At 39.8% G+C, this 27,314-nt stretch overlaps 1 protein-coding gene across 3 annotated transcripts in view; it reads left to right on the top strand.

Annotated features, from left to right (window-relative positions):
* LOC122808957 (semaphorin-3F-like) overlaps positions 1 to 27,314 on the top strand; it is a 961,051-nt gene that overhangs the window by 635,399 nt on the left and 298,338 nt on the right. For all 3 annotated transcript variants that reach the window (XM_044080116.1, XM_044080115.1, XM_044080117.1), the window contains one exon: positions 16,494 to 16,654. In XM_044080116.1, coding sequence (XP_043936051.1) covers positions 16,494 to 16,654 — 161 coding nt within the window. The remainder of the gene's footprint in view (positions 1 to 16,493; positions 16,655 to 27,314) is intronic.

Genomic DNA, 27,314 nt, shown 5'->3' with positions numbered 1-27,314 from the left:
AGTTATCATGTTACTTCCTATATCACTTTAGATTAGAGGGGTAGTTATCATGTTTCTTCCTATATCACTTTAGATTACAGGGGTACTTATCATGTTACTTCCTACTGTACAAGAAAGTACAAGGTGAAATAATGTTGTTTAATAGATGTTTTCCAAATGGTATGTTATTTTCGGATTGGGAATTATTATTATTATTATTATTATTATTATTATTATCATCATTATTGCTGCTGCTGTTGTTATTGTTATTATTTTATTATTTTGCTTCACTCTACCTGACACCCTCAGCCGTCTGGGTATTTCACAATTTATCATGTTCTCACAACCCCGGCTCCCCTAACTGCTTTGTCCTTATTATGTTACTGCTGATGTAACCCTGTCATTGACTACTGAGGGAATCAACCTTGTGTTTCATAGTTGTAGTATCCAAGGAGTAAGGGAGCCTATATGAGCATATAGCACCTGGCACCGGAACCTTTAAATGTGTGCAGGAGTAGCATATACAATGATATCATGATATCTAGCCACTTTCCCTGTTAATAGTTCAGTGGGCAACTTCTAAGGCACATGGTCTGTATCAGTGGTTGCAAAGGTACCAGTTTCCCACCAACCTACCCCTCGACCTACCCCCATGATAAGATAGCTGGCTGCTTCCTGGTTCAGCCTATCCTCCCAGCTGACTCTATTGCTCCCAAACTCTGACCACCACCAGAACATACAGATGCCCTGTCTGTGAGACATTAAGCTGGACTTGATTCCGATTTGTTATGTAAAACACCACATGGGTTAAGGCAGGCACTCACATGTCTGGTTATGAATTGGATTAGACAGGGGGTTAAGAGTAACTGGCTCTCTAATACTGTGGTACAGTTGTAGGATAAACATCCTTATGAGAATAAAACTGCAGCTTCCTTGAATCAGCGTGATGAGGTTATAAATACATTTAGGTTTGAGTGCTGCAGATAACCTGGGGCTACACTGTGGTGTATGTATGCATGTATGTATGCATGTATATGTGCCAAAACTCAGTCATGCTAAATTTCCATTAATTTTACATCAACATTTTATTCAGTTTGGAAGCTTTCTGGCATGTATTCTTCAGAAGATTGTTCTGTCCCGTATGTCTGTCAACTTTTTTTTTTCTGCAAGTAACCAACCATTTCAGGCCAGGTAATTATATTAGACATCATAAACTGAAAATAAATTATTTCACAAGAATAACTGTTAAAGGAGGGGTAGTTATGTTACTTCCTCTATCACTTTAGATTGGAGGGGTAGTTAACATGCAACTTCTTATATAATTTATAAATTCCATAATACAATATATTGTCTAATTAAAAAAGATTAATTATTTTGTGAGGTCAGTGCTGTTTGTCATTTTTAAGTAGAAAATTCAACGCATACATCAAACTTAACATCTATACCGTCATTTTATCTAAACTACCGTGACCTACACAATTCCAGATGTTTTCTGAATGCCAAACCATGTATCTTGTGCTTTGAACAGACATCAGGCCCTTAAGCAAGGTTTGATGTACCACTGTCCTTTCAGCTGCATTACAAATTCTTTGACCTCACACAGATATTTATACTATGTACATGTGTATTTCATTCGCTGAATTAATGCCAGTATGATTACAAATGTCTCTGCCACTACAAATACCCAACCTTGTCAAAGGTGGCTATATCTTGTCTGAAGATGCATCAGATTCTGCCACTGGACAGGAATTCCAATCAACAAATGCACCCTTCTATAACTATGGAACCTCTGAACCCAAATATATATATTTACTATTTTCCAGGCCTGTTTCATTCAAACATGGATTACAAAGGAAAGTGTGGTACAAAGGAACATTTCTGAGTTACAAGTTGATGCTCTTTTCTTTGGGTGGCGAGAATAAACAGATGTACCAAGAGAAACTACAGAGTTATGGGAGCGGCATGCAAACTCCATATAAGAGGACAGAGCTGAACATGGTCCCTGAAACAATGAAACAGCAATAATGGCAATTGCACCGACAAACAATACCTCATCCTGAAAAGTCAACTCTAGAATCACTGACTGCAGCCTGATCCTAAAGCCATATCCTAAATATTTATGGGTCAGATAACTGCAGATTCCCAACCTGGAATTCCCAATACGCCACTCTTATTATAGAACCCTTAGCTGAAACACACACTACTTAGGATAATGTTCCCAAATGAAGTGATGATCCTCAGCCAAAAATCATATCCCATTTCCAACAGTACCCAGTCTGGGATCATATATTAATTTGGGCTGTGAACATGCCACATGCTTTTTAATCTTATATGCCTAAGCCTAAATGTTGTCTCCTTGGCAGAGATGTGTGTTCCTGACAACAGAACTCCTAGCCTGCACACATATAAGGCACTGTGTAACAATACTTATTTAATTGCATTTATTTATTTGTTTTTTAATTGAAAGCAAGATGCTGCTGTGTGCCCTTTTTATCCAAGTTCCCAGTCTGAGGTAAAAGACATATGCAGTTACATAAGAAAAAACCCACAGAATTATAAAGTACATTAGAGAACAGGCAAACCATACATTGGCACCCTCACTGGAGAATGAACACTCTTCAGCAGGGGGTTAATGTACATGTAATGCCCTCTGAAAAATGAGTCTGACACTACACATCAGCATATTAAGGTGCTGTGAAGCTTGGACAGTAAGGAAGCTAAAGGTTGCCATTATTTTACAATCTTTTGCTGAATAGTGAGTGTAAAATTAAAATAAATAGACAGTGTTTATAAAAATGAAAAGAGTGTGTATGTTTGTGTGTGTGTAAGTGCATGAAATTTAGAGTGAGATTGACTGAGCCATTACTTTACGCTTGCTAGACATACTTCTCAACTGTATAGATTTTTCACAGAATGTCCAGATTTTTGCCTCATATTTTTGGTATATTTCTCATAAAATTGTGGTTTACTGGCAAATAATTGGCAAATCATTGAGGGTTGAAGTCACAAAATAAAGGCGGATATTTGAATTTCAGACTTCATTCCCTTCAGAAAATTAATGCTAATACAAAACCTGTTATTTTATCAACTTCCTAAGTTTGTAAGACCAATACTTAAAAAAGTCCCTATTTTTAGCCTTTGTAACCCCATTATTTACGGCTTTGTCCAGAGAGGATGAAAGGTATGTCGCTAGTCAGTGTTTTTGTTGTTTAGCAAGTGTAAAATAAAAGTAACTGATCATTTAAAAAAAACTAGAAAATTTGTGTGTGTGTGTGTGTGTGTGTGTGTGTGTGTGTGTGTGTGTGTGTGTGTGTGTGTGTGTGTGCTTTTAATGTGTGTGTGTGTGAGTGCTTGGCGTGTATGAAAGCAGAAGTGCCTGTGTGTGTGTGTGTGTGTGTGTGTGTGTGTGTGTGTGTGTGTGTGTGTGTGTGTGTGTGTGTGTGTGTGTGTCTGTGTCTGTGTGAGTGAAACAGAGAGAGACAATGAACAAATGAGCAGTTGCAGCAGCAACAAGTAAAAGAGGTTTTCATAACTTTCAGCCTCTTAGCTCACAATATCTAGATAAATCCTAAAATAATGGGGGGAGGCTCTAAAATAGGGACATATTTTAAATATTGCTCTTACTGTATTTTCTGACGGAAATGAAGTCAGAAACTGAAATGTATGTCATTATTCAGTGACTTTAACTCCCCCAGCAAACCACATATCTTATGAGGAACAAAACCAAAATAAAAACAAGGTAAACATCTGGACATTCTTTGAAATTCTGGGCAGTTAAGTGGTATGGATATAGGAAACATTTAATGACTGGCATTATTAGTTAAGTTTTATCATGTGCTTTTAAAGGTCCACTGCTTTTAAATGGTTCTGTGTGTGTTTTTGCCTGTGTGTGTTGATATTAAATAATTATAAAAACAAAGGTATATACTGCTGCCCAAAACATTAAATAATTACCAAAATATATTGCGGATGTAAAATACTTCTTCCCATAACCTTAACATATACTAATCTAAGTTTGATGCATTAGGAAAAGGAACTAGTTTACATTAAATATACTAAAATATTTATATATTAAAAAACAAACACAAAACAATTTAATAGAAAACCCATTCTCTAAGTGGAATAATGTCTTCCAGGGTGTGTGTTACTGTGTAAATAATGCCCTTCCAGGGGTACAGAGGCCCAACGCTTGTGGCATTGGGCCTCAGAACCCCGCAAGCATGTATTTACACAGTAACACACACCCTGTTGAGCATTATTGCTTGCATATAATATCATTATGAACATTGTATTATATGTGTTATGCAGCAGAGAACTGTAGCAATGTTTACATGATTTATACACTGTAAGTATGTTTCAGTATTTCTGTCAGTTTATAGTACTTGAGGTATTGTATTAATTTAAAGGATGAGTTCTGTATGTACGATTTGAATCTGCAGCTTTTTTGTGCATATCAGGAACCCCTGTTTCTTTACAGCTGATTTTAAGGGCAGTAGCTATTAAAATAATGACACAGTTAAATTAGTCTGCATGCATCACACATGCATGGTACCTGGTTTGTCAGCTCTATTCCAAAAGGCCATTTGGATTTGTTGAGAATCTTTCAATGTTGACATCTGCATGTGGTTCTAGATTTTAGATGTTCTGCAGAATCCTGTGAAATGTTTTGAGCTTTGCCATACCTTTGTTTCATTTTGCTTATTTATTTAATTTTTACACAGTGTTATTACATTTTTACAATCATTACCCACAGTGGTATTTTTGCTAACTAGGGAAAAATAGATCTCTCTACTCCCATCCCACCACTCTCTGTCAACAAGTGGCATAACATCCTTTAACATCAACCTGATTTACCGCCAACTCAGGCAGATGGGGCCTTCTTTAAGGCTTTCATCCAGTGGAGGTGATTCAGGAGTGCAGTGGCCCACATACACTCTGCTGGTGTTGAAATATGAATTTAAGGTTTTGGTGTGTGGATAAAGTCTATAACCTTTTAGTCTACCCAGCATCAAAGACAGGTGTGCTACGTGCTGAGCTACAGGCACTGAGCAGGGAGGTAATTCAGTACTTTATGGCTAAATAAATAGGAGGCTTGACAGCATGTCCAGAGTTTAGTTCTGGGACCTCTAGTGGACAAATGATATTACATGTCATTCGAGTTCCTAAGATTAATAGTAAGTTATTGTTATTATATAAACAAACACAAATGAGGTGCATAGATTTATACAGTGGCACTAATACTCATGTGTCATTGGTCTGGTACTAGAAGCCACTCAAGAAATCTAAGTAGATCACAATGTTTCAGACTAGGGGGGTCTGTAGAATAAAGTACCATTTGCTGGCTTAACATACACTAATGTACCCTGACCACAGAACTATATCAAGACCTCAAATAACTCACTCTGACATATATCCCAGGCTGGCATCAGGTAGCTTATCCGCACTACAGAATATAACCAGATGTCTGACTATGTACTGTAACCACAGAATTCTAGCCTAATATTCTCCTCTGACCATAAAAATATAGCCTGACATCAGATAACAAAATCCGACTGTAGACCTCCTGTAGTGATCCCATTCTGATAAACATACCATAACTTGGCTTCACATGCTAGACCCTGTACCGGGAACTCTGACATGATCAGTGATACCAAAATCTGGCCTAAGAAACTGTACCCTCATCAGAGAATCCCATCCTGAACTGAGATATTACATTATAGTGATAGCGCTCACCAGACCCGAGCTCATAGGAACATAGGATCATAGAAAATTACTAGGCTAATGGCCCTAGGGCCCTTACAAGCCTAGACAAGTTTTACCCTTATTTTCACAACCACCTAATGTCCCTGTCCAAGAGAGACACAGGTGACACCTCCGAGGTGAATTTATGGTTACCCATTCAATTCCAGATTGCATTTGAAGAAGGCCAATGAGGTGCTCTATTTGACATGAAGTGGGAGTCTATTCCAATGGTGTGGTGTCCTCTGGGAGACCAATCTGTCCCTTCAGTAGGTTCTATTAATGCCACATACAGGTTAAGGTCTTTAGAGCGAGTAACCTGTGTACCATTTCACTTGCAGATATGCAGCATATCCAATAAAGCAGGGTCAGAGAATAACTTATATGCAAGGCAGAGATCGTCTCTGAGTAGTCTGTATGAAATAGAATAAGGTGACAGTGATTTCAGATGATCCACATAGGACAGATGTGAAGAACTTGAATTTTCCTTGTGAGGAACCTTTGTGGTCTCTCCAATCACTACAGGTGCTTGGAAAGGTACATACCAAAGGAATGTTGTACTCAATTATTGGCCTGATGAGGGAAGAGTACAGGGAGGTTATAAGTTCTTTTTTTTCTGGTGGCAATGCCCTTACTTATGAGATGAGCAATATAGAATGCCCTTCTTACCACTGTGGAGACATGGTGATCTAAGGTAAGGTTGCTGTCAACCTGTGTGCCCAGGTTTCTCATCACTGAATGCGTACTTAGGGTGTTGCTATTGATGTGGTAGTTAGAAAGAACATCGCTCTTACCAAAAGGGATGATGATCATTTTTTTTGCATTGAATTTAAGGCCATGACTTTGGCACCAATCATTTGATTCGTGCAAGACCCTCTTGTAGGATGTTAACATAGGTTCATAGGTTCATACTAGGCTATCTGCCCTAGGGCATTTATAAGCCTAGCCAGAGTGTGTTTGGCTTAAGCCACCCATTTTAAATTAATTTTGCTATGCCCTTTTTCGAGGTTAGTATACTGTGCCTCTGTCTAACAGTGACACAGAAGTGATACCCGGGGTAAACCTACGATCTCCCATCCACTCATCAAGATTCCTCTTGAAGAGACTCAATGAAGGACTCTGCCTAACCTGGACTGGGATTTTATTCCAGAGTGAAGGGAGCCTCTGGGTTATGAATCTGTCCCTCCAGCATGTCCTATTTATTTCAGTGCTGAGGTTCAAGTCTCTAAAGCGCGTAGCTCGATGGGATTTGGATTTTCTGAGGTGTAGCATGTCCATTAATTCCGGGTTGGACATGGCTTTATACATCAGGCACAGATCGCCTCTGAGCAGGCGGTATGCCACTGAGTAGAGCTGGAGTTTCTTTAACCGGGCAGCATATGGCATCTGTTTGAGCCCTTTGATCCTCTTGGTGAAGTACTTTTGGGGTCTTTCCAGTTGCTGCAGGTGTCTGGTAAGGTACATCCCAAAAGGGGCATTGTACTCAATTATGGGCCTGATGAGGGATGAGTAAAGAGGCACGATGACCTCCTCTGATCTAGATGTGAATCCCTTCATGATTAGGTGGGCTATATAAAATGTTTTTCAAACCACTTTGGCCATGTGGTTGTCAAATGAGAGATTGCTATCAACTTGGGTCCCCAGGTCCCTAATTACTTCTTCTGTACATAATGGATTACCACCTATGTGGTAATTTGTGGGCACTTTGTTTTTGCCAAAGGGGATGACTATACACTTTTTGGAGTTTAGCTTGAGGCCATGGCTCTGGCACCAGTTGTCTATTTCTATGAGGCCTTTTTGGAGGATGCTTGTGTCAGCTGGAGAGTCGATTATGGCACCCAGTTTGCAGTCATCTGCGAACTTGGTCAGCCACAGTCCTTCCGTGTTGGCCTGTACCTCCGAGAAATATATACCGAACAAAAGAGGTCCCAGGACTGAGCCTTGTGGGATGCCACTTGTAACTGGTTTGGAGTCTGACATGGCTCCAACAATTCTAACCATGTGGGTTCGGTCCTTGAGCCAGTTTGCAACCCATCTAGTGACATAGGGGTTTATATTTAAGCTGGTGAGCTTATCTATAATGCCCGATTGGGGTATTGTATTGAAGGCTTTTGCGAGGTCCAGGTAGGCTGTGTGGACCACCTTCCCCTCGTCAATGGCCTTGGTGACTGTTTCAAAGAAATCGACCAGGTTTAAGAGGCAGGATCTGCCCTTAACAAAGCCAAACTGGGTAGGATCCAGTGTCTGTAGGTCCCCAATATCTTTATTTATGAGGTCCATGATGATCCTTTCCATAGCTTTGCAGACCAAGCTAGTCAGGCTTATGGGGCGATAGTTTCCAGGATCCGTTGAGGCACCACCTTTGTGGAGAGGGACCACTGTTGCTGTACACCACTCTTTGGGTACATATCCTGTAGTAAGGCTGAGATTGAGCAGTAGTTTTATGTTTGGGTTTAGCTCTTCTTGGAGTTCATGTAGGACACAGCCCGGGACACTGTCTGGTCCCACTGATGCTGTGTTTTTTGCCTTGGAGAGGGTGGCTCTTACCTGAGCATCTGAGATGTCAGGGGGGCAGCACTCTGCTGGGATAGATATTTGCCCTTTTGGTGGGGAGGGAGTTTGCTGAACCTGTCAGCTAGGATGTTGGCAATGTCTGTGGGTTTGGTGTATTTTTTGTCATTTTGGACTAATTCTGAGCATATATGGGAATTACCACCCAGGTTCCTAACATAACTAAAGAAAGCCTCGTGATTATCCTTAGTGTCCTGTGCAATTTTTCTCTCGAAGCTGGCCTTAGATGATTTTATGAGTACCCGTAGTTTTTTGCTAATACTGATCAGAGATGCCTTCCCTTTTTGGGATTTTGCTTTATCATGTAGTAGCTTCCTCTTTCTATTGTATAGTTTGTTTATGGCTGGGGTCCACCAGACAGGACGTCTGCCTTTGGAGGATTGGGTCTTGGTTTTATTTGGGATTGCATGATCCATGCATTCCTGAAGGTGTTCATAGAATGCGTTTATAAAGGATTCTGCGGTCTGGGCCATATTTTCCACAGGCCCGGGGGCTTTGAAGGATTCCACCTCGGTTTTGAGGAGTGTGAAATTTGCTTTAGAGAAGTTTTTCACTGTGGTTTTCTGGGCAGGGGGTGGGGTCAGGATGTAAATATCCAGTGAGATTAGTTTATGGTCTGATCTTACCAGTGAGGGATACACTTCTGGTCTGGAGCATAGAGTCCCCATGTTGGTGATGATCAGGTCCAGTATGTTTTCCCCTCTTGTGGGAGTGGTAACAAGTTGTTCCATAGCATTTGAGTTTATAAATTCTAGGAACCTTTGGGCTAGGGTATTGGAGCTAGAGTAATGCTCCCAGTCTATGTTTGGGTAGTTGAAGTCGCCCACTATAATGGTGTTTGGAGAGACCTTCATATTTTCCAGTGTTCTCAGGAAGGCCGAGTGGGGTTCCTGGGTTTGGGAGGGTGGTCTGTAGCAGGCTATAAACTGGAAGGCAGTTTTACCCACTGTTAGTTGCACATGGATAGTCTCTGATGCTTCGTGCTGTGCCACCAACCTGGAGGTATGGGTATCTTTGACGAATATTGATACTCCCCCTCCTTTTGTGGTTCGGTCCAAGTTTTTGGGCTGAAAAGCATAGTATGAGGTATAACCTGGTAGTGCTGGGGTGCTCTAGGGACCCCTGAACCAGGTTTCTGTTACTGCACAGATATCGATGTTCTTCAGCTAAGGAGAGTTTCGAGTGCGTGCATCTTGAGGTTTAGACTTCTGGCGTTGAGTAGCATTACTCTTAGTTTCTTATCCCTTGTGATACCTATGGAGGTGGGTTTGTCTTTTGAGCCTTGCCTAAAAAAGGCACTATGGGGGTAGCAAGAGCCTTTGCCAATATCCAAAAGCCCAGGGGTGACAGGTGCAAGCCGTCCCTAGTGAAGCGTCGTGGCTTGTCGAGTATATCATCCCAGGCTGACAGGCATTGGATCCCCTTTGAATGATACCAATACTTAAGCCAATTGTTGAAATTGATCATCTTGTCTTCATATTGTGGCATCATTCTTGGTGAGGGTAAGATGCTACTCAAGGTCAGGGTCATACCGGCCTGAGCTACATGCTCAGAGAGCTCCTCTATGTCTCTTTTTAAGTAGTCCAGGGAGGTACATCTTAGGTCATTCACACCAGCATGGACAATGATTGCGTCATATTTGTACTTGCCTTGGAGTGACCTGAGTGCTTGTGTTATGTGGCAGATCCTAGCGCCCGACAGGCAGCTCATCGTGACCTTCTCCTTGTTCAGCCTGGTGAGCGGGATGTCAGTGTGCCTGACAATAGAGTCACCTATTACAAGTGTGTTGTTTAGCCTTAAGGGCTGTGACTGTTCAGCAGACTGGCTTTGTGAGCTATGTGTTGCATGTGTTTTGTTTTGGGGTAGCGGTTGCTTGGGTGTTTGCTTTGGAGGTCTCTGCTGCTTAGGCAGATTTTTATTTAGAGCCTCTGAGTATGTTTTTGTGTGTTTATATGTTTGGTTTGCTGTCGTGGTAGGTCTATGTGAGACTGGGATTGTAGTGAGTGTGATTTCCTTCTCCTCCTCCAAACATCATTTGCAGATTCTATGACTGCTCCCAGTTTGCAGTCATCAGCAAACTTTGTCAGCCACAGACCTTTAGTTTTGGCTTGTACTTTGGAGAAATAGATTCCAAACAGTACAGTTCCCTGGACTGATCCCTGTGGAACACCACTGGTTGCAGATCTGCTGTTGGAGGTGGATTCCCCTATCTTGACTATATGTGTTCTATCAGTGAGGCAGTTAGTGACCCATCTAATGATATAAAGGTTGATACCTAGCTGTTTGAGTTTGTCAATGATGCCTGAGTGGGGGATAGTGTCAAAAGCCTTGGCTAATTCTAGGTAGGTTGTATGCACAGATTTCCCCTCGTCCAGGGCCTTGGTGACTGTCTCAAAGAAGTCCACCAGGTTTAGCAGGCATGATCTGCTTTTGACAATTCCAAACCCAGTAGGGTCAAATGTTTAGAGATTACCTATATCTTTGTTGATAAGGTCCATGATGATTCACTCCATGGCCTTGCAGATAAGGCTAGTCAGGCTAATAGGTCTATAGTTCCTGGGGTCAGTGGAAGCACCGCCTTTGTGCAAAGGAATAACAGGGCCATTTTCCATTCAGATGGGATGATGCTGTGCTTAGATTATGAAAGAAAAGAGTACCCAATGGTGTTGCTAATTCTTGTAGGACACAGCCTGGGATGTTATCAGGTCCTGTAGATGCTGTATTTATGGCCTTATAGAGAGCATTTATGACCTGCTCTTTAGAGATACAAGGGACAGGTGGTAGGGATATCATGGGGTAAATGTGTCAGGGACAGGAGAGTGAAGTTCTCACAGAACCTGTCAATGAACAGGTTAGCTATGTCCACAGGCTCAGTATATGTGGTATCATTAACCACCAGTTCAACAGAAATCTTGGCCTTTCCTTTTGGATTATAGGTGTAACTAAAGAATGCCTTATGGTTGTCCTTAGCTGAGGAAGCTAATTTGGATTCATAGCTTGCTTTGGAGGACTTCACAAGAAGTCTTATTTGCTTATTTAAGCTGAGGAGTGAGTGTTTCCAGTTTAGGGCTTGCTCCGTCTTACTCTTAGACTGCAATTTATTCCTCTTATTGTAAAGCCTGTTAATGGCAGTTGTCCACTAGACAGGTTTGCTCTTCCTTGAGGAGCATGTTTTGGTCTTATCAGGTACGGCTGAGTCAATGCAAGTTATACAGCTATTTGTATAAAGCATTGGTGTAGCACTTGGCATAGCTGCCAGTTCCATCTGATGGAGGAGGTGCAGTGAAGCTATTTATACCATCCCATAAGAGGTTATACTCTGCTTTGAGAAGTTTTTTAGTTTAGTTTCTGCTGGTGGGGGGGGGAGAGGGTCAGGTAGGATAGTTACTTCGAAAAAGACTGATTTATGGTCAGATCTCACCAGGGAACACCTCACAGTGGGGGTGGTACAGTGGTTTCCCATATTGGTAAGCACCAGATCCAGGATGTTGGCGACCCTGGTGGGGTGTCAACCAGCTGGTTCAGGGCATTGGAATTAAAGAAGTTGAGGAACCTTTGGGCAAGTGAGTATGAGCATGAGTAATTTATCCAGTCAATGGATGGGTAGTTAAAGTTGCCCAAAGTCAAGTAGATCCAAATAGTTAGAGTGGGTATCCTGATTCATGGAGAGGGTCCTGTAGCTGGCATTGAATTGAATAGGTGTCCTACTGATAGTTAATTACACCTGAAGTATCTCCAGGGGATCATACTGTTTAACCAGTCTGGAGGTGTATTTTTCTTTAATGAAAATTGATACACTGCCTCCTTTACTTTTCACGCCTTCAGTTTGTTGTCTGAACTTGTGAAAGCAGATGCAATCTGGTATGGCTGGGTTGCTCTCCACAGCCTTGAACCAGGTCTTTGTGACTGTACAGATATCTGCGTCTTCCAAGGTGAGGACTGCTTCCACTGAGTGCAGTTTCATGTTAAGACTCCTAACATTAGCATCATAACCTTGAGGTTGCTTTCAGATGGAATTTGTACATTGGGAATTTTGTCCTTGAGGCACTGCTTAAGAAAGGCACTATGGAGGTGGCAAGAGCCTTAGCCAGTAGCTGAAATCCCAGGAATGATAGATTACCATCTCTGGCAAAGCATCAAAGTTTGTCAATTATGTCATCCCAGGCTGACAGATGATGGATCCCCTTAGAATGACACCAGAAACTAAGCCAATTATTGAAGTCAATCATTTTGCGTTTCTAGTGAGGCATCATCCTACTTTGGAGGATACTCCGCAATGACCACAACAACACATCCTGATATTGCATACCACAGTCTGACCACTAGTCCCTAGGCTGACCTCACATACTGCACCCTGACCACAGAAACCTAGCCTGACCTCAGATAGCTGACTCTAAAAAAAGAACTCCAGTCACACTTCACATAAGCATGCACAGTGACTATAAAACTCCACTCTGAGTTGAGATGCTGTGCCATAATCACAGAACCTCAGGTTGACTTCATGTAAAGCATGCATCCTGATGTCATAGTTCTAGTCTGACTCTGATGCTGTGTCCTGACTATACAATGACATACTGACCTCAGATAATTGCACTCTGATAGCATAAAAAAGGCTATTTCTTCTACACTAACCTGTTTAGAGAACAATAGCCTGACCTCCAGTTATTCATTCTGATGTCATTACCCCAGTTTGGTGTCAAGGTTAGCATCTTGCTAATGATCGATAGCCTGACTTCAGGCAGTACACCCTGACCATTGCACTATAGATTGACCTCACTTACCGTGCCCTGACCACAGTCCCCAAACTGACCACATAAATGACACCTTGTCAAAAATACTATGAATAAAGCACTCTAACATGGCCTTAGATAACTAACTGTGAATATAGGGCCTCAGAATGACCTCAGATACTGCCCTGTGACCAACAAACAACAGACTGTCCTAAAACATGGAATCATAACCGCAAAACCCCAGTCTGATCTGAGGTGCAAAACCATGAGCAGGGACCTGTAACCTAAACTCATATACTATATACTGACTATATGATCATAGAATGTTCACAGACACTAAATTAAGCAAAGGTCCCCAGACTGATCTATTGGCTTTACTGCATGTAATTCATCTGTGCTTTCTGATCCTGCACATATACCATGGCCACAGAAGTCCAACCTTTTTTTAGACATCTGACTTTGACCATTGTCCCCAATAATGACATTAGGTCAGTGCAACCAGACCACAGAATACAAGCTTGACCTCAGGTACTACAGCCTGACCTGCCTAGTGAAAGATTTGCCATGATAACCACATATATTCCAGCCTATTTATGGAAAAAAAGGCCAGTCAAAAATATGCCCTCTAGTTGCACCCGAATCCAAGTCATCCTAGCAAACATTCATTGAGAAGCAATGAATAATAAAATAAGCAGGTCATCTTCATTCTTATTAAGAAATTATTTTTCAGAGAAAAAAGCACATACTGCAATATGTTATATAGTATGCAAATTGCCAGTTTTTGTAATGTATACTCTCTTCCTGATATCTATACAGTTAAGAATTCATAGAATGTGTTGAATGTAATGGTAGTATTCCAAAACTGCTTTAAATTAGTAAACTGATGATATTAGATAGCTTCCTAAGTTTCAAACATATGTTATTCAGGGACTCCATCACATAGTTTTGGCACCTAATCTCTCCACTATGGCTATAGAGCATGTAAGCTGAACTAAAGAATGTGCAACTTAAATGTTAAGTACTTCAGAAGGGTTAGAGATTCTGTTTCTGCTTACTTATCTGAAGGCAGAAAATATAGAAAGAAAAAATAAAATGCAGATACTGCACTTAAGGAAATGGTCATCATTCTTTGTGTCGAAACCCTAAGGGCATTTTAAAAATCAGACTGAACAGTAAGCTAGAAATGAAACTATGACTTTAGAGGAGAGGCACCAGTTTTGTACCTTGTTGTTACTGCATGGGTTTGAACCTGTGTCCACAATGAAACAGCATTCTTTGGCTTGTATGATAGGAGAACTAATTCCGTCACAGCCTGCGTACTCTTTCTGTCCAAACCACATGCATCGGATCATCACCATCTGCGCCAGTGTTGCTATTCTTGTTTCATATGCTTAAGGGCTCTGCTTTTAATGCAACCAGGGATTATCAGCAAACAGACTCCAGGAAAACAAATGATTACTTATTCTTTAAAATATGCCTGCAGTTCCACAGCAGTATGCTTGGATGTAGATAGGGATATCCTTTCCTTTTAGTAGCCCCCTCTGCTTTTGTCTGAAAGACCTCTAATCCTGGGGGACTGGAATCACCCTGGCAGGGTAAATCTGACCTCCTGCTGCTTTTGCATCAGCACCTGGCATGGTTAGCATTTTACAGGAATAAAAGATTTCTGTCATTCCAGTGGAGCTCATAACTCACATGAACTTAGATATGCATCTATACTGAATAACACTGGGATAAGGGCAGCTGGGGGTGGGGATTTTTGAAAAAAAATACAAACATCATTCAAGTCTTATGTCAAAGCTACATATAGATATAATATGCTAACAATAGCTTGAGCTAGAGGGAGTTTGCTGTGGCCTTACTGTCCCAAAGACAGACAGCAGCTTGTTACCACCTGCCCAGGGCTGGCATGAACTAATGAGGAATAAATGCATTAAAGGGAAACGGTCAAACCCCAGGGGATACCTCATGGCTGTTTTCCAGTATAAAAGAGAACTGCCTCTTTGTGTAACACAGGATTTGAAAATATTTTTTCCAGATCATTCTTTTCTTTTGAAACAGTAGCTATGTATCAAGTTAGCTTTGCTCATTGACCTTATCATTGACTGCAGTGAAGTGACCTGGTACTGATTTTAAAGTCATGTCAAACAGGAAATATGAGTTTATAAAAACTTCATCTAAGTCTTTGAGTACAATGTTATTAAAGGAAAGAAGTCTTTTCTCTAAGACGTTTCTCAAAGCTTGTTGTATTCAATGATGAGTTAGCTATATCAAAGCTTCATTTACCCTGAATAAATTGAAACTAGTTTTTTTACAGTTTTAACAATCCTGGTTTCTTCTCTGACTGTCTTGCTTTAAGCTAATCATCTTAAGCTGTAAACATGTTTGTTTTTTGGTAATATTCTCTGGAATAAAAGTTACTATAATATTAATTTATGATACGTCAGTTAAGTTGGTGTTAATAAAATCCTGATGATTCTTTGTTCTTGCACATTTAAGCTAGCTTGCCTTTCTATTTAAGCTAATTTATCTCTTTGTAGTTCTTCCTTGTTTTCTGTACTTTTATATAAAATTATTGCCATTTCCTTCCTATGTGCAGTTATCATGTCTGCTTTTCCCTGTGGCCCAAGTAGCGAATGAAATGGATATCTTGTGGTCTGTCCACTTTCTGCATTATGAAATGCTAAATTAATATATACACAAGTAAACAAAAAAGTGGTGAAAGCACTAGCCACTTCTTGATGACTGCCTGTGGGTGGTGAGCATTGCCAATATGGTTATGTGGCATGCATTAATACACTTACAATAACAGTATTTAAAGTATGGACAAATGCCTGAAGTGTTATAATGTAATGATAAACAGAATTGAAATGCATACCACTTTGTAATCTGCTTTATTCTTGTAATGCACACACAAGTGTCCCCACATTTACTTCTGGCCTGTCTTTCTCAGTAGTCAATCAGATTCAGACTTCCTTTCCAGGACTTAGTGCTCTCTTTAATTCTTTCCACTTTGCGCTACTCTGCAAATGGCTGTTTTTCTAAAACTGAACATGTTGCATCTAACTGGCTGTCCAAATTTTCACTGCTGCAAAGGGATTACTTTTGATTAATGAACAACTGAAAAGTGTTACTTGTCACAATTCTGATTTTAAATACATATTAAGCGCACTGCTTCAGTTCTGAAACATGTCAGTAGACAGAGATGGAAATGTGTACACTGCTTCTGTATTATTATTATTATTATTAGTAGTAGTAGTAGGAGTAGTAGTGGTATTGTCATTCTTAGAGATAAAACATGATTTTTTGCTAGCTTTATCAGTAAAGAATTGGAGAATATTCTGGGTCATCTTAGTATCTGTTAGGTACAAGAATATTCAAGTCTCACTATAAGAAAAAATCCGGAGGTGATGTAGGACTGCAAATTGAATATATAAGGCTTATGAGCATAGCTTTGGTTTGCTTTTTTCTTAGGCCTGATGGAAACTCGGACGTCTCGACCCTTCAACTTTGCTTTCAATACAAGCGACTACAGAATCCTACTCATGGACCAGGACCAAGACCGCCTGTATGTGGGAACACGAGAATATGTGGTGGCACTTGATCTGCAGAATATCAACAAAGAACCACTCATTGTGAGTGCAGACTGTTGAAACAGTGTTTTCTCAAAACAGTATATGAAAGGGGAAGGTAAAATTTCTAGTAGTGGGCTAGAATATTTTGGGGCATTTCTGTCTGCACTGAGATTATACTTCTGTGCTTTGATGTTTGAGACACAGGAAACTGACGTAGATTAACATTGTGAAACCTAAATTACAGTATTATGTCACTGTCTGCTTTGAGTCGTGTGGAGTGTAGCAGCCAGAAGAAATGTTAACATTATCAGCACATGACACACTTATGTTTTCTCTGATGTGGTACTTGTAAAAGCAGATTATACTATGGTAATGCCAATATTTTTAACAGTTAGCAGTTATTATACAACATTATATTCTGCAAACTGTCTTATCAAGACAGGTTCACAATGTAGAAACTATATAGCCTGTCACATGCTCAGTGCTATTACAGCACAATATCGAGTGAGCTGCTGCTATAATTAAAAAAATATTATTTTAAACTTCAGGCTAATTTAGGAGCAACAATTGTTCAATATGGTAAGCACTGTAGAGAAAGGCAGGGATTGGAGTATTTATAAGCAGTGTACAGGTCACTAATCTTATATTGTACATGATAAGGATTAATTGTACTTGTCAGGTTACAGCCTACATCATGGGCTCAACAACATTACAATGCTCTCTTTAGCAAACCACTTATAGAAAAAATGGAATTGGGCTAGTTATACACGGTTGCTTGATAAATACATTCATAACACTGTATACAATAAGCTGTGAAGAATGGGACAAAGTTATTTTGGATCAGGAAGTGGCCACAGGCTAATCAAAAACAGTTGACATTGCTGATGACATACATACTGCAATACTGTCAGCCTATGATAATATTTGAATTGATCCTCCTAAGAGAACTGATGTTAATGTGTGTGGCAGTGACAGTAGTGACCCCTCAGCTGACGGCAGTGCAACACAAAGGCTAAGCCAATGCTGTTGGATGGCACAGCTGTCAACAAACACCCTACAGACAGCTTAGTTCCCTTTTTTTTTCTCACAATTTTGTGTACACTTATACATTCCTCCAAGCTTCTCCTTTTATGTCAGTTTTTTGAATGGCTTCCTATTAGAAGTGCAATATTTGATACTGTTCATCCCCAGACTTTGAAAAATAAACTAGGATTCAAAGCAAAGCAGAAAATATTGAATCTGGCTATCTCAGAGTAGGGAGTTATGCTCTACAGTATATGAAGTATCACAACCTTCTACTTCATACATATTAATCTACGTTTCATAAACCTTCATGTCCTTCCTTCTACCTAGAGCTCTACTCATTTCTGGATTGTAATCCTCGCTTATTGAACCCTATATTTTATTTTGGGGGTTACCACAATTTTAGGGAGCTGTTACTAGTACTGTCAGACCCTAAGATGCCCCAAATGTAGATACTAACTAGGTAGCTAACATAGTGCTTTATCAGTTTTCCTCATCAGAAAATAATAAATCTGCCATTCTTTTGTGAAATAGATATGTGCTCACCAAAGCAGCCTCAATGGAGATGCTCACTGCACCTTACCTCGAATCATGCATCAGACATTCCTTGCCAGTCTTGTGGAACTTTAGAGTTTTGTTTGGCAATGCATTTGTCAGTATACCATGATAATGGGACCTGTAAAAAAAACATTGCATGTAGCATGCGTATGTACCTTTCACACCTTTGGGAGGGATTGGTATAACGGTTAAGGTGTTTACCTTGTAGACGTAAGGGTTTGACTTGGCTAGGCTTAAAATGGCCCAAAAAGACATTTAGCCTAGTACTTATCTATGAACCTATGAACAAGGAATGGACAAATAGGGAATACGAATGCAGCAAGCACCAAACAAACACCATATGGCATCCAGGTAAAAATATATCATTATTATATTATACATCAGAAATGTTCCACACATAAATGTATGTATGCAAACAGCAGTTCTGACAGATTGTCAGATAGACGGTGATTTCTAAATGAGATTCAGTTTAGCAAAGGTTATATTTGAAGGTTACTATGTTCCATAACACAGAAGAAGATGGAATGAAATGGATGCAAGTCAGAAGTTAGTTTAACATGGGACAAATATTCTGTTCATAGATTGGGAATGTTATGTTTTAGGATAGCATCAACTGTGATTACAACAGCAGGACACAGAAGATTAATGAGCTTACTGAGACATTATTTAAGATAAAAGTTTTGTGTTTATAAATCCACTTCCTTGGGCAACACTTGTATTTAACTGTACATGTCTTACTTACATTGGACAAGGTCCAGTTATATCTCAGCTCTGCAAAATGGATGCATTTAGACCTTTGATCAGTTTATGTGTGTACTCTTCCAGTTCTTTATAGCAGATTCTATATTGCTGTTAGGAGTACTTTTATTATGGAATAATATGACATATTCACTATGTCTGGTTTTAGAACATGTGCTAAACTATGTAGCCTTGCATTAATATCTGCTAAACCTTTAGTATCATCTGAAAATCATGTATTCTGTAAGTACCTCTTAAATGTCTAGATTTTTGCCGAATGTCCAGATTTTTGCCTCCTATTTTTGGTCTGCTCCTCATAAAATTTTTGGTTTTCTCGATTTTTTTGTGGCAAATCAGTGAGGAGTGAATTCGCTAAATAAAGACAGGCATTTGAGTTTCAGACTTCATATCCTTCGAAAAATCCATGGTACCACAAGACCTTTTATTCTAGCTAGCAACTTTTAAAGTTTATAAGGGCAATATTTAAAATGTGTCCCTATTTTGGGGGCTTTGCCTCCCCATTATTTTTGTCTTTGACCAGACTTTTTGTGCAAAGAGGTTGAGAAGTATAAATTAATGTTGGCTGCCGTATAGTCTTACTAAAATAGTAAATGCTTCACAGAGTTCACTCCAGAGCACAATTTCATGTATACTTTTATTTAAAGAATGCAGCACCAAAGACATTTTTCTTGGAGATGTGAAATATCCATGAGGCTGTCGTCAACAAGTAGGGCCAAGCAAGGAAAAGCCCATTTACTGCTTACTTTGTCATAGAACACTGAAGAATGAAGCCCTATAATCTGTGCTTCAGACAGTCCTAAAGGTAGTTTAGGATGCAAACACGAGTGCACAAAAACTGGATATTAAAATCCAGGGGTTAGAAATATCATGTTGTTTTAACTGCTGAGTAGTGTTTCATCTGTAATATCTGACAAAAGTTCCTCTTATACATCTGTTTTTTTCCTGGAACAAGAAGAAACTGCAGTTGTCCTTTCTACAACTTTCATCAGTGTATTCTGCCATGAGGTATGTTTAACCAGTCTAAAAAGGGTACTGTTATAGATTCTATTTGAAACAGTGATATTCTTAGCAAATGGAGAGGCTGAATGTTAGTCCTGTTTGGTTATATGGTGGTAGGATCTGAAATGTATGAAGGAAAATATATAAATGCAGGTTATTGCTGTGTTTTTTTTTAATAGTCTCTTGCTCTGGGTACTAGACAGACATATCTAGATCTATCACCTAGTCTGCTTTTTTCTTTTCCTTTGCATAATGCATGCATGATGGACTTTGTTGAGATGCTTACTAGCTGTCCCTTGCCTATATTTATTTATTTATTGGCATTTGATTACCAGGATAATCCACTGGGCCAAGAAGAGTACATTTTCAGTGGAAGCCCGGGGAGAAAAGCTCCATAAGAAACTCATTTAGTATATAAAAAACACAGCATAAACATATTACAAAGTTTTTTAACTACAATTTGCATACAAAAAATGAGCAAAAATGATATCAACTACCTAGCATACACATTTTACAAGGGTTCTCAACTTCCATTCACAACATGAACTACTACTACCTAAATTATAGGAGTTGCAAAATATAAGACGACAAGTGAAGATAGTACATGAAGGACAAGGTGAAAAATTAAGTAGTTGTAGAAGCAGGGAGTATAGAGGAGAGTATGCAAAGGAACTGAGCTAGAGAAATAGGAAAAATATTGTTAATATTAAAAGGTGAAATAGAGAGAGAATGGGTAGTTAGGTAATTATATTAGCAATCAGCAAAGTATAGATTGTTAGATGCATTAGGTGATGAAGGGAATGATAGGAGGGTGCTGACAGCTTGGTTATGGAAGAAGGAGGCTGAGTACAATTACAGATCCAGGTAGAGTGGAGGTGCTACAAGGCTTTGAGTAGTGTTAATAGCTAGAGGAAGGGCATCCCAGGTTTTGGCTATTGCCCAGGAGTACAATAGTTGACCACCTGGTAGTTTGGGTTTGTGAATTTGCAGGAGTTGTTGATTTTCTGATCTTAGGGACCTATTGGGTTTATTATGGGAAAATAAAGAATTTAGGGCAGGACAGTCTTGAGGTTTGAAGAGTGTTTTGTGTGTGCTAGTTAGCTGGAGATAGGTGAGGTAGTGGGGGAATTCAGGCCAGTTTAGTGATTTTAGGGCTGTGCAGTGGTGGGTAGATAGGCTGGTATTTTTTATGAACTTTGCGATTTTCTTATAGTGTGTGTCTAATTTAATTATGAGTGAGGATTGGAGGTTGGTAAGCAATGGGGTGCTGTAGACAAGAGAAGGAAGTAGATAGGTGGAAGCAAATACTTGTTTAGTAGGGGGGATAAATTAAATGTTTATGCCTGTAAAGAAGACCCAGTTTTTGGTGTGTGTTTTTGATTTTATGTTGTATGTGTAGGTCAAATTTTAGGTTTTCATCAATTATGACTCCCAGCAGTTTGGTGTGGCTAACTATTGAACATATAATAGTTGTCTATGTATTGTACAAGGGACTCCTGATTAAATGATATGTGTAAGTTATTGATAAATATATTGAAAAGTACAGGTCCTAATATAGAGCCTTAGGGAACACTGGTGGAGTTGTGACTATATGGGGATAGTGATTTTTTCCATTTCCCTGCCTGTTCTCTGTCAGATAAAGTAGCTTTTGAACCAGTTGTAAGATGGACAGATAGTCTGATTGTTGAAAACGGAGATATACGGAGTGAGTGAGAGACAGTATCAAAGGCTTTTGATAAGTCAAGAAATAGAATGGACACAATCTTCCCGGAGTTGCAGGCTTTATTGACTAAGTCCATAAAGGATATTAGGCAGTTGAAGTACAGTGAGCTGGTCTGAAACCATGTTGAGTTGGAGATAGGATTTGATTATTAAGAAGGATGTGCACAAGTTGCATGTGTACATGTTTTTCAAGGTGTTTGGAGATGGGAGATAGAATAGCTATGGGACGGAAGTTAATATCGGTTGAGGTGATTCTTGAATAGATCTGTTAATAGGGTAAGCAATAGCTTTTGCAGTGATTTTTAGGTGTTCTGTGGGTAAATTGTCTCCTGCATTGGAGATGGGTTTTAGTTTAATAAGTAATATTTTTATGGTTGAGGTTGTGACTGTAGTGAGCGTGAATTCAGGCAAGGTATTTATTGTGACTACATTTGTGTATGTGGTTGAGGGAGAAATGGGACTGTGAGTGTTGAGGAAGCATGGTGTGACAAGAAATGTTTGTTGTAGAGAGACTTTGTGTAATATTAGCTATTGTGTCTATGCAGTATGAGTTAAAGGAACTTGCTATTTGTTCTGGTGCTTTGTCTGGGTAAGGGCAAGGGTTGTTTTTTTGCACCTGGGTTTAGGACAATTCCAGTGGAAGTCCCGAATTGTTTAGGGTTATGCTTATTTTCTTTTTTTAAGCTTTAGGTAGTATGCTTCTTTGTCTTTGGATACAAGTCTTTTTACTTGGTTGTGAAGTTATTTGAATTTTATTAGATCAGAATAATTTTTCTGTTTTTGCCATAGTTTCCAGGTTTTGTTCCTAGTTAGCATTAATTCCTTGTAGGTTTCGTTAGGCATGGAGCATGATTAGTTTTAAATCTTTTTATTCGGGGGGGGGGGTGCAAGGTTGTCTAATATTTTTAGAAAGATAGTGTTGAAATAGTTTAGAATGTCATCTAGGGGGAGAGATTTTCAAGTTATTCCAATTGATATTTTCAGGTTGTGGTTGAATGTCTGTCAGTTAAAGTGAGATACATAACATGCTTGAAGTGATGTTTTTTTATGGAAAGGGGGTGTAGTTCAAGTAACAAAGGCAGGAAGGTGATCACTTAATGTGTTAGGTAGGGTACCAGCTGATGATACTTTAGTGGGGTCAGAAACTAGGATCCAGTCTAAGACAGAACCTTCCTTTGTACTGTTATTATATCTAGTGGAGGTGGTGATAAGATGGGTGAAGTGAAACAGGTTTATATTTCAGGATGGAATTTTTGAACTAACCAGTTAATGTTCATGTTACTGAGTATAATAGTTTCATTTTTTATAGTGTGGGAGACCCAAGATAGTATTTCTTCCAAAACTGGTATATTATTACCAGGGGAAATATATAGGACTATGATAGAAAGATTTTTTGAGTTATTTATTTTTAGGAAGGATACTAGAATTTTAGCTTTGGAGAACTGGGGGATGTGATCACTGTATGGGAATAAGTTAACGGTATTAGGAAAAAGGATGGCAACACCCCTCCTTTCCTGTTGGTTCTATCGACCCTTAATGTATTGTAATACGGTAGGAGGAATTCTGAATCTTTTATATTTGTTTTTAGCTAGGTCTCGCTAGCATCAAGATTATCAGGTTTATTATGAGCTAGCTAGGCATGCAGGTCAGTAGTTTTATTGAGAATGTGGTGTAGGTTTAGTGTAGCAATATGTAATGATTTGTAGCAGTTAGCAGGGTTGGCTGTAGTAGGGAGGGTGGTAGTAGTAGGACCTGGGTTGGGATGGATGTCACCACAATGGAATGGTGCTGAAACAAAATAGATGAGTGGGGATGTGTAAGAATAGGTTGTTTAGAGATGATAATGTGGAGCAGAAGGGAGATGGTACAGCCTGAAACAGAGAGTTGAATAGTTTGTAGGGAGAATAAGTATCTTAGAGCAGAGCAATTGATACAGGCTAGGGTGTGTTTTAGAGCAGCTTTCAGATGGGGTGGATCAGAAGGTGGTTACAGATGTGTGTTTAGTGAAAATTAAGATGGAGTTGAATGAGGGGAGTTGTAGGAGTAGGGTTATTAGTAGAACAGTATGAGACAGGAAGAGAATATATGACATCGAGGGGGCCATTGGTATGGGTAGTGCTACTACTAGTTGGTGGGTATGAGAAGAGGGAAGTATTTGAATTTGATTGGTTGGCTTATGGTAGCTAGGGCGAATGGAGCAGGTTGGAACTGACTCTGAAAGAAGGAGACACCGGGAACAATCAGTAAGTTTGAAATTAGCTGAAGTTTTGCAGTAATTCTAAAAAAACTACACAAAAACTGTGTTATAATCCTATGTGAGCAGAAAGAAGAGGCATTATAATTCTTACACAGCTAAAGGGAAAGCAGAGAAAGAGCAGAGGTGGCTAAGTAGAATATAAGCGGGATAGAGAGGAAAATGGATTATGAGGCAGACAGGGGAGGGGAATACGTGTTAGGAGAGAGATAGAGGCTTGTAGCAAGAGGAAAGTTAAGGTGCGAGGAATGCAGGTATAGAGTAGAGATGGCTAGAGAGTTTGAGTAAAAGGAGATAAACAAAAAACTAAGCGGCCTAGTTAAGGGGGAGGTGGTAGAATAGGAAGCAGAAATGCCGCTATCAAGTTTACTTTATCTCTCTAGATAGGTAATAGGATAAGTAAAAATGTAAGAACAAGTCAATGGGGCTGCACTAATTGAGGGGTACAGTAGTGTGGAGAGGGGCAGGAGTACAAACACAGCCTGGTCATGTGCAGTGGATGACCAAGGCTGAAATATTTCATAAAATACAGGTTAAAATGACACATACATGGCTTAGAAGGTATGGGAACGAGGCAGCAGCATTTAGACTTTCAAATGAAGAGACCAATAAGATCACGGTTCACAATGTAGAATTTGTAGGGGTGACTAAAAAGGTTTACATTGTTGAATCCATGAAAAGTGAGAGAGGTGGAGGGTTAAATTACATTTATACATGCAGCACAAATGAGTAGTTGTACTCTAATAAACAAGACATAGTGGGATAGTAGGACAAAAAAGCAGGGAAGGGTAAAAACAAAATACTTTTATAGCTTTCACCTAGCGCAATATAAAACATGCGCTATCTTTCGTAAGCTAGGACAACTTTATAGCTCATAGAACTAAGGTCATATAACATGCACAGCGGTTAAAAGTTACACAAACACTCTATAATTGTATTGCCTTGAATTAACGTTAGAGCGTTCACACAATTGATAAAAAATTAATAATCATTTGGAGCCAAGCTGAACCCTATTTCAACCAAAGACCAAGCAGTTGTAGATAAAACAAGTTAATGTTTGACTTTCTTAAAAAAAAGCTGTAAGGAGCTCAGAAAATTGTATCATTCAGTATAAAGATATGTTCTGCATTATGGCATTTTAAATAACAGCTTAAGCAACCAGGCAATACAAATTTTCATTTTAGTCAAATACAGCGTAACAGATGAAAGAATAATGCAGTTATTAAGTTGTAGACTGAGATTGCATGAGAACAAGGAAAAAATGAAACAATTAAACAATGTTTACCTCTTTTTTTTTTTCTGATTTACAATCAAACTTGCAACAGTACAGAAAGTAGTCCAGAGTCATAGTGTGCACTTCATCAGTAATGACGCACAGATAGTTTAGAAAAGGAAAGAATAGGAAAAGTTGGCAGGGAACACTAGCTGTAGTTTTAAAACTCACAAGGCATGATGCGAAACAAGGGGAAGAGAGGGACAACAACCAATTAAGATGGAGGTACTTATATTACCATAAGTCAGGGGTTTTCAACCGGTGTGCCACGAGAGGTCAAGAGGTGTGTCACAAGATTCTATGAACAAACCACTTCCACTTGATCTAAATTGATAAAATGCACTGTAATTCATTTAGAGCTAAAATCAGTGTGAACGATCAAGCGATCTTGTGTGGAGTGAAGGCGTTTATGAAAGCAGAAGAGACTGTGTGTGTGTGAGAGATCGAGAGAGAGAGTGAGAGTGATTGAGTGATCTTGTATGAGTGAATGCGTGTATGAAAGCAGAAGAGACTGTGTGTGTGCGAGATCAAGAAAGTGAGAGCAATCAAGCGATCTTATGTGAGTGAATGCATGTATGAAAGCAGAAGAGACTGTGTGTGTGCAAGAGAGTGAAGAGTGAGAGTGAGTAAGCAATCCCTTGGCAGCAGTTTAGAGGTTTACGCATACCTCTCAACCTCTTACAGCAAGAAATCCGGACAAAGCTATAAATAATGGTGGTGGGGGACCAAAACTAGGGACAGTAGAAAGTAGATAGAACAATAGGTTTTGCATTAGCATGAATTTTCCACAGTGTATTAAGTCTGAAACTGAAATGACTGTCATTATTTTTTGACTACAACCCCCAATGATTTGCCAGAAATCCAGAATTTTATGAGAAATGGACCAAAAATATGAGGCAAAAATCTGTACAATTTAGAGGTATGGGTTTGTGTACCTCTCCTGTTATCTCCTCAAGGTATCTGGATAAGCTTAAAATTAACAGGAGGCAAAGGCTCAAAATAGGAGCATATTTTAAATGATTTGTATTCTGAAGTAGGTGTGTGTGTGTGTGTGTGTGTGTGTGTGTGTGTGTGTGTGTGTGTGTGTGTATGAGAGAGACAGAGGGAGATCAACCACTGGCATCAGCAACAGTGAAGAGGTTTGCATACCTGTGGACCTTTCAGAAGATGAAATCTAAATTTTCTTCTTTCGGCTGCTCCCGTCAGGAGTCGCCACAGCAGATCAACTGTTTCCATTTCTTCCTGTCCTCTGCATCTTGTTCTGTCACACCAACCACCTGCATGCCCTCTCTCACCACATCCATAAATCTTATCTTAGGCCATCCTCTTTTCCTGTTACCTGGCAGCTTCATCCTTAGCATCTTTCTCCCAATGTACTCTGCATCCCTCCTCAGCACATGTCCAAACCAACGTAATCTTGCCTCTCTGGCTTTGTCTCCAAACCTTCCAACCTGGGCTGACCCTCTAATATACTTATTCCTAATGCTGTCCATCCACATCACACCCAGTGCAAATCTTAACATCTTCAACTCTGCCACGTCAACCTCTGACTCCTGCCTTTTTGTCGATGCCACTGCCTCCAAGCCATATAAATTCAGCTGGTCTCACTACCCTCTTGTAGACCTTCCCTTTCACTCTTACTGGTACCCGTCTGTCACAAATCACTCCTGACACTCTTCTTCACCCACTCCATCCTGCCTGTACTCTCTTCTTCACCTCTCTTCCACACTCACCATTACTCTGAGTTGTTGATCCCAAGTATTTAAACTCATCCCCCTTCGCCACCTCTACTCCCTGCATCCTCACCATTCCTCTATCCTCCCTCTCATTCACACACATATATTCTGTCTTAGTCCTGCTGACCTTCATTCCTCTTCTCTCTAGAGCATATCTCCATCTCTCCAGGGTGTCCTCCACCTATTCCCTACTCTCTCTACAGATCACAATGTCATCTGCAAACATCATAGTCCACGAGGACTCCTGTCTGATCTCATCTGTCAACCTGTCCATCACCATTACAAATAAGAAAGGGCTCAGAGCTGAACCTTGATGTAATCCCACCTCCACCTTAAACGCATCTGTCACTCCCACCGCAGACCTCACTGCTGTCACACTACCCTCATACATATCCT

The sequence above is a fragment of the Protopterus annectens genome, chromosome 8.part0 (assembly GCF_019279795.1).
Source record: "Protopterus annectens isolate FY-2018-M chromosome 8.part0, PAN1.0, whole genome shotgun sequence".
Lineage (NCBI taxonomy): Eukaryota > Metazoa > Chordata > Ceratodontiformes > Protopteridae > Protopterus > Protopterus annectens.
Note: the sequence above shows the minus strand (reverse complement) of the source record. Positions and strands in the feature narration are given on the sequence as shown.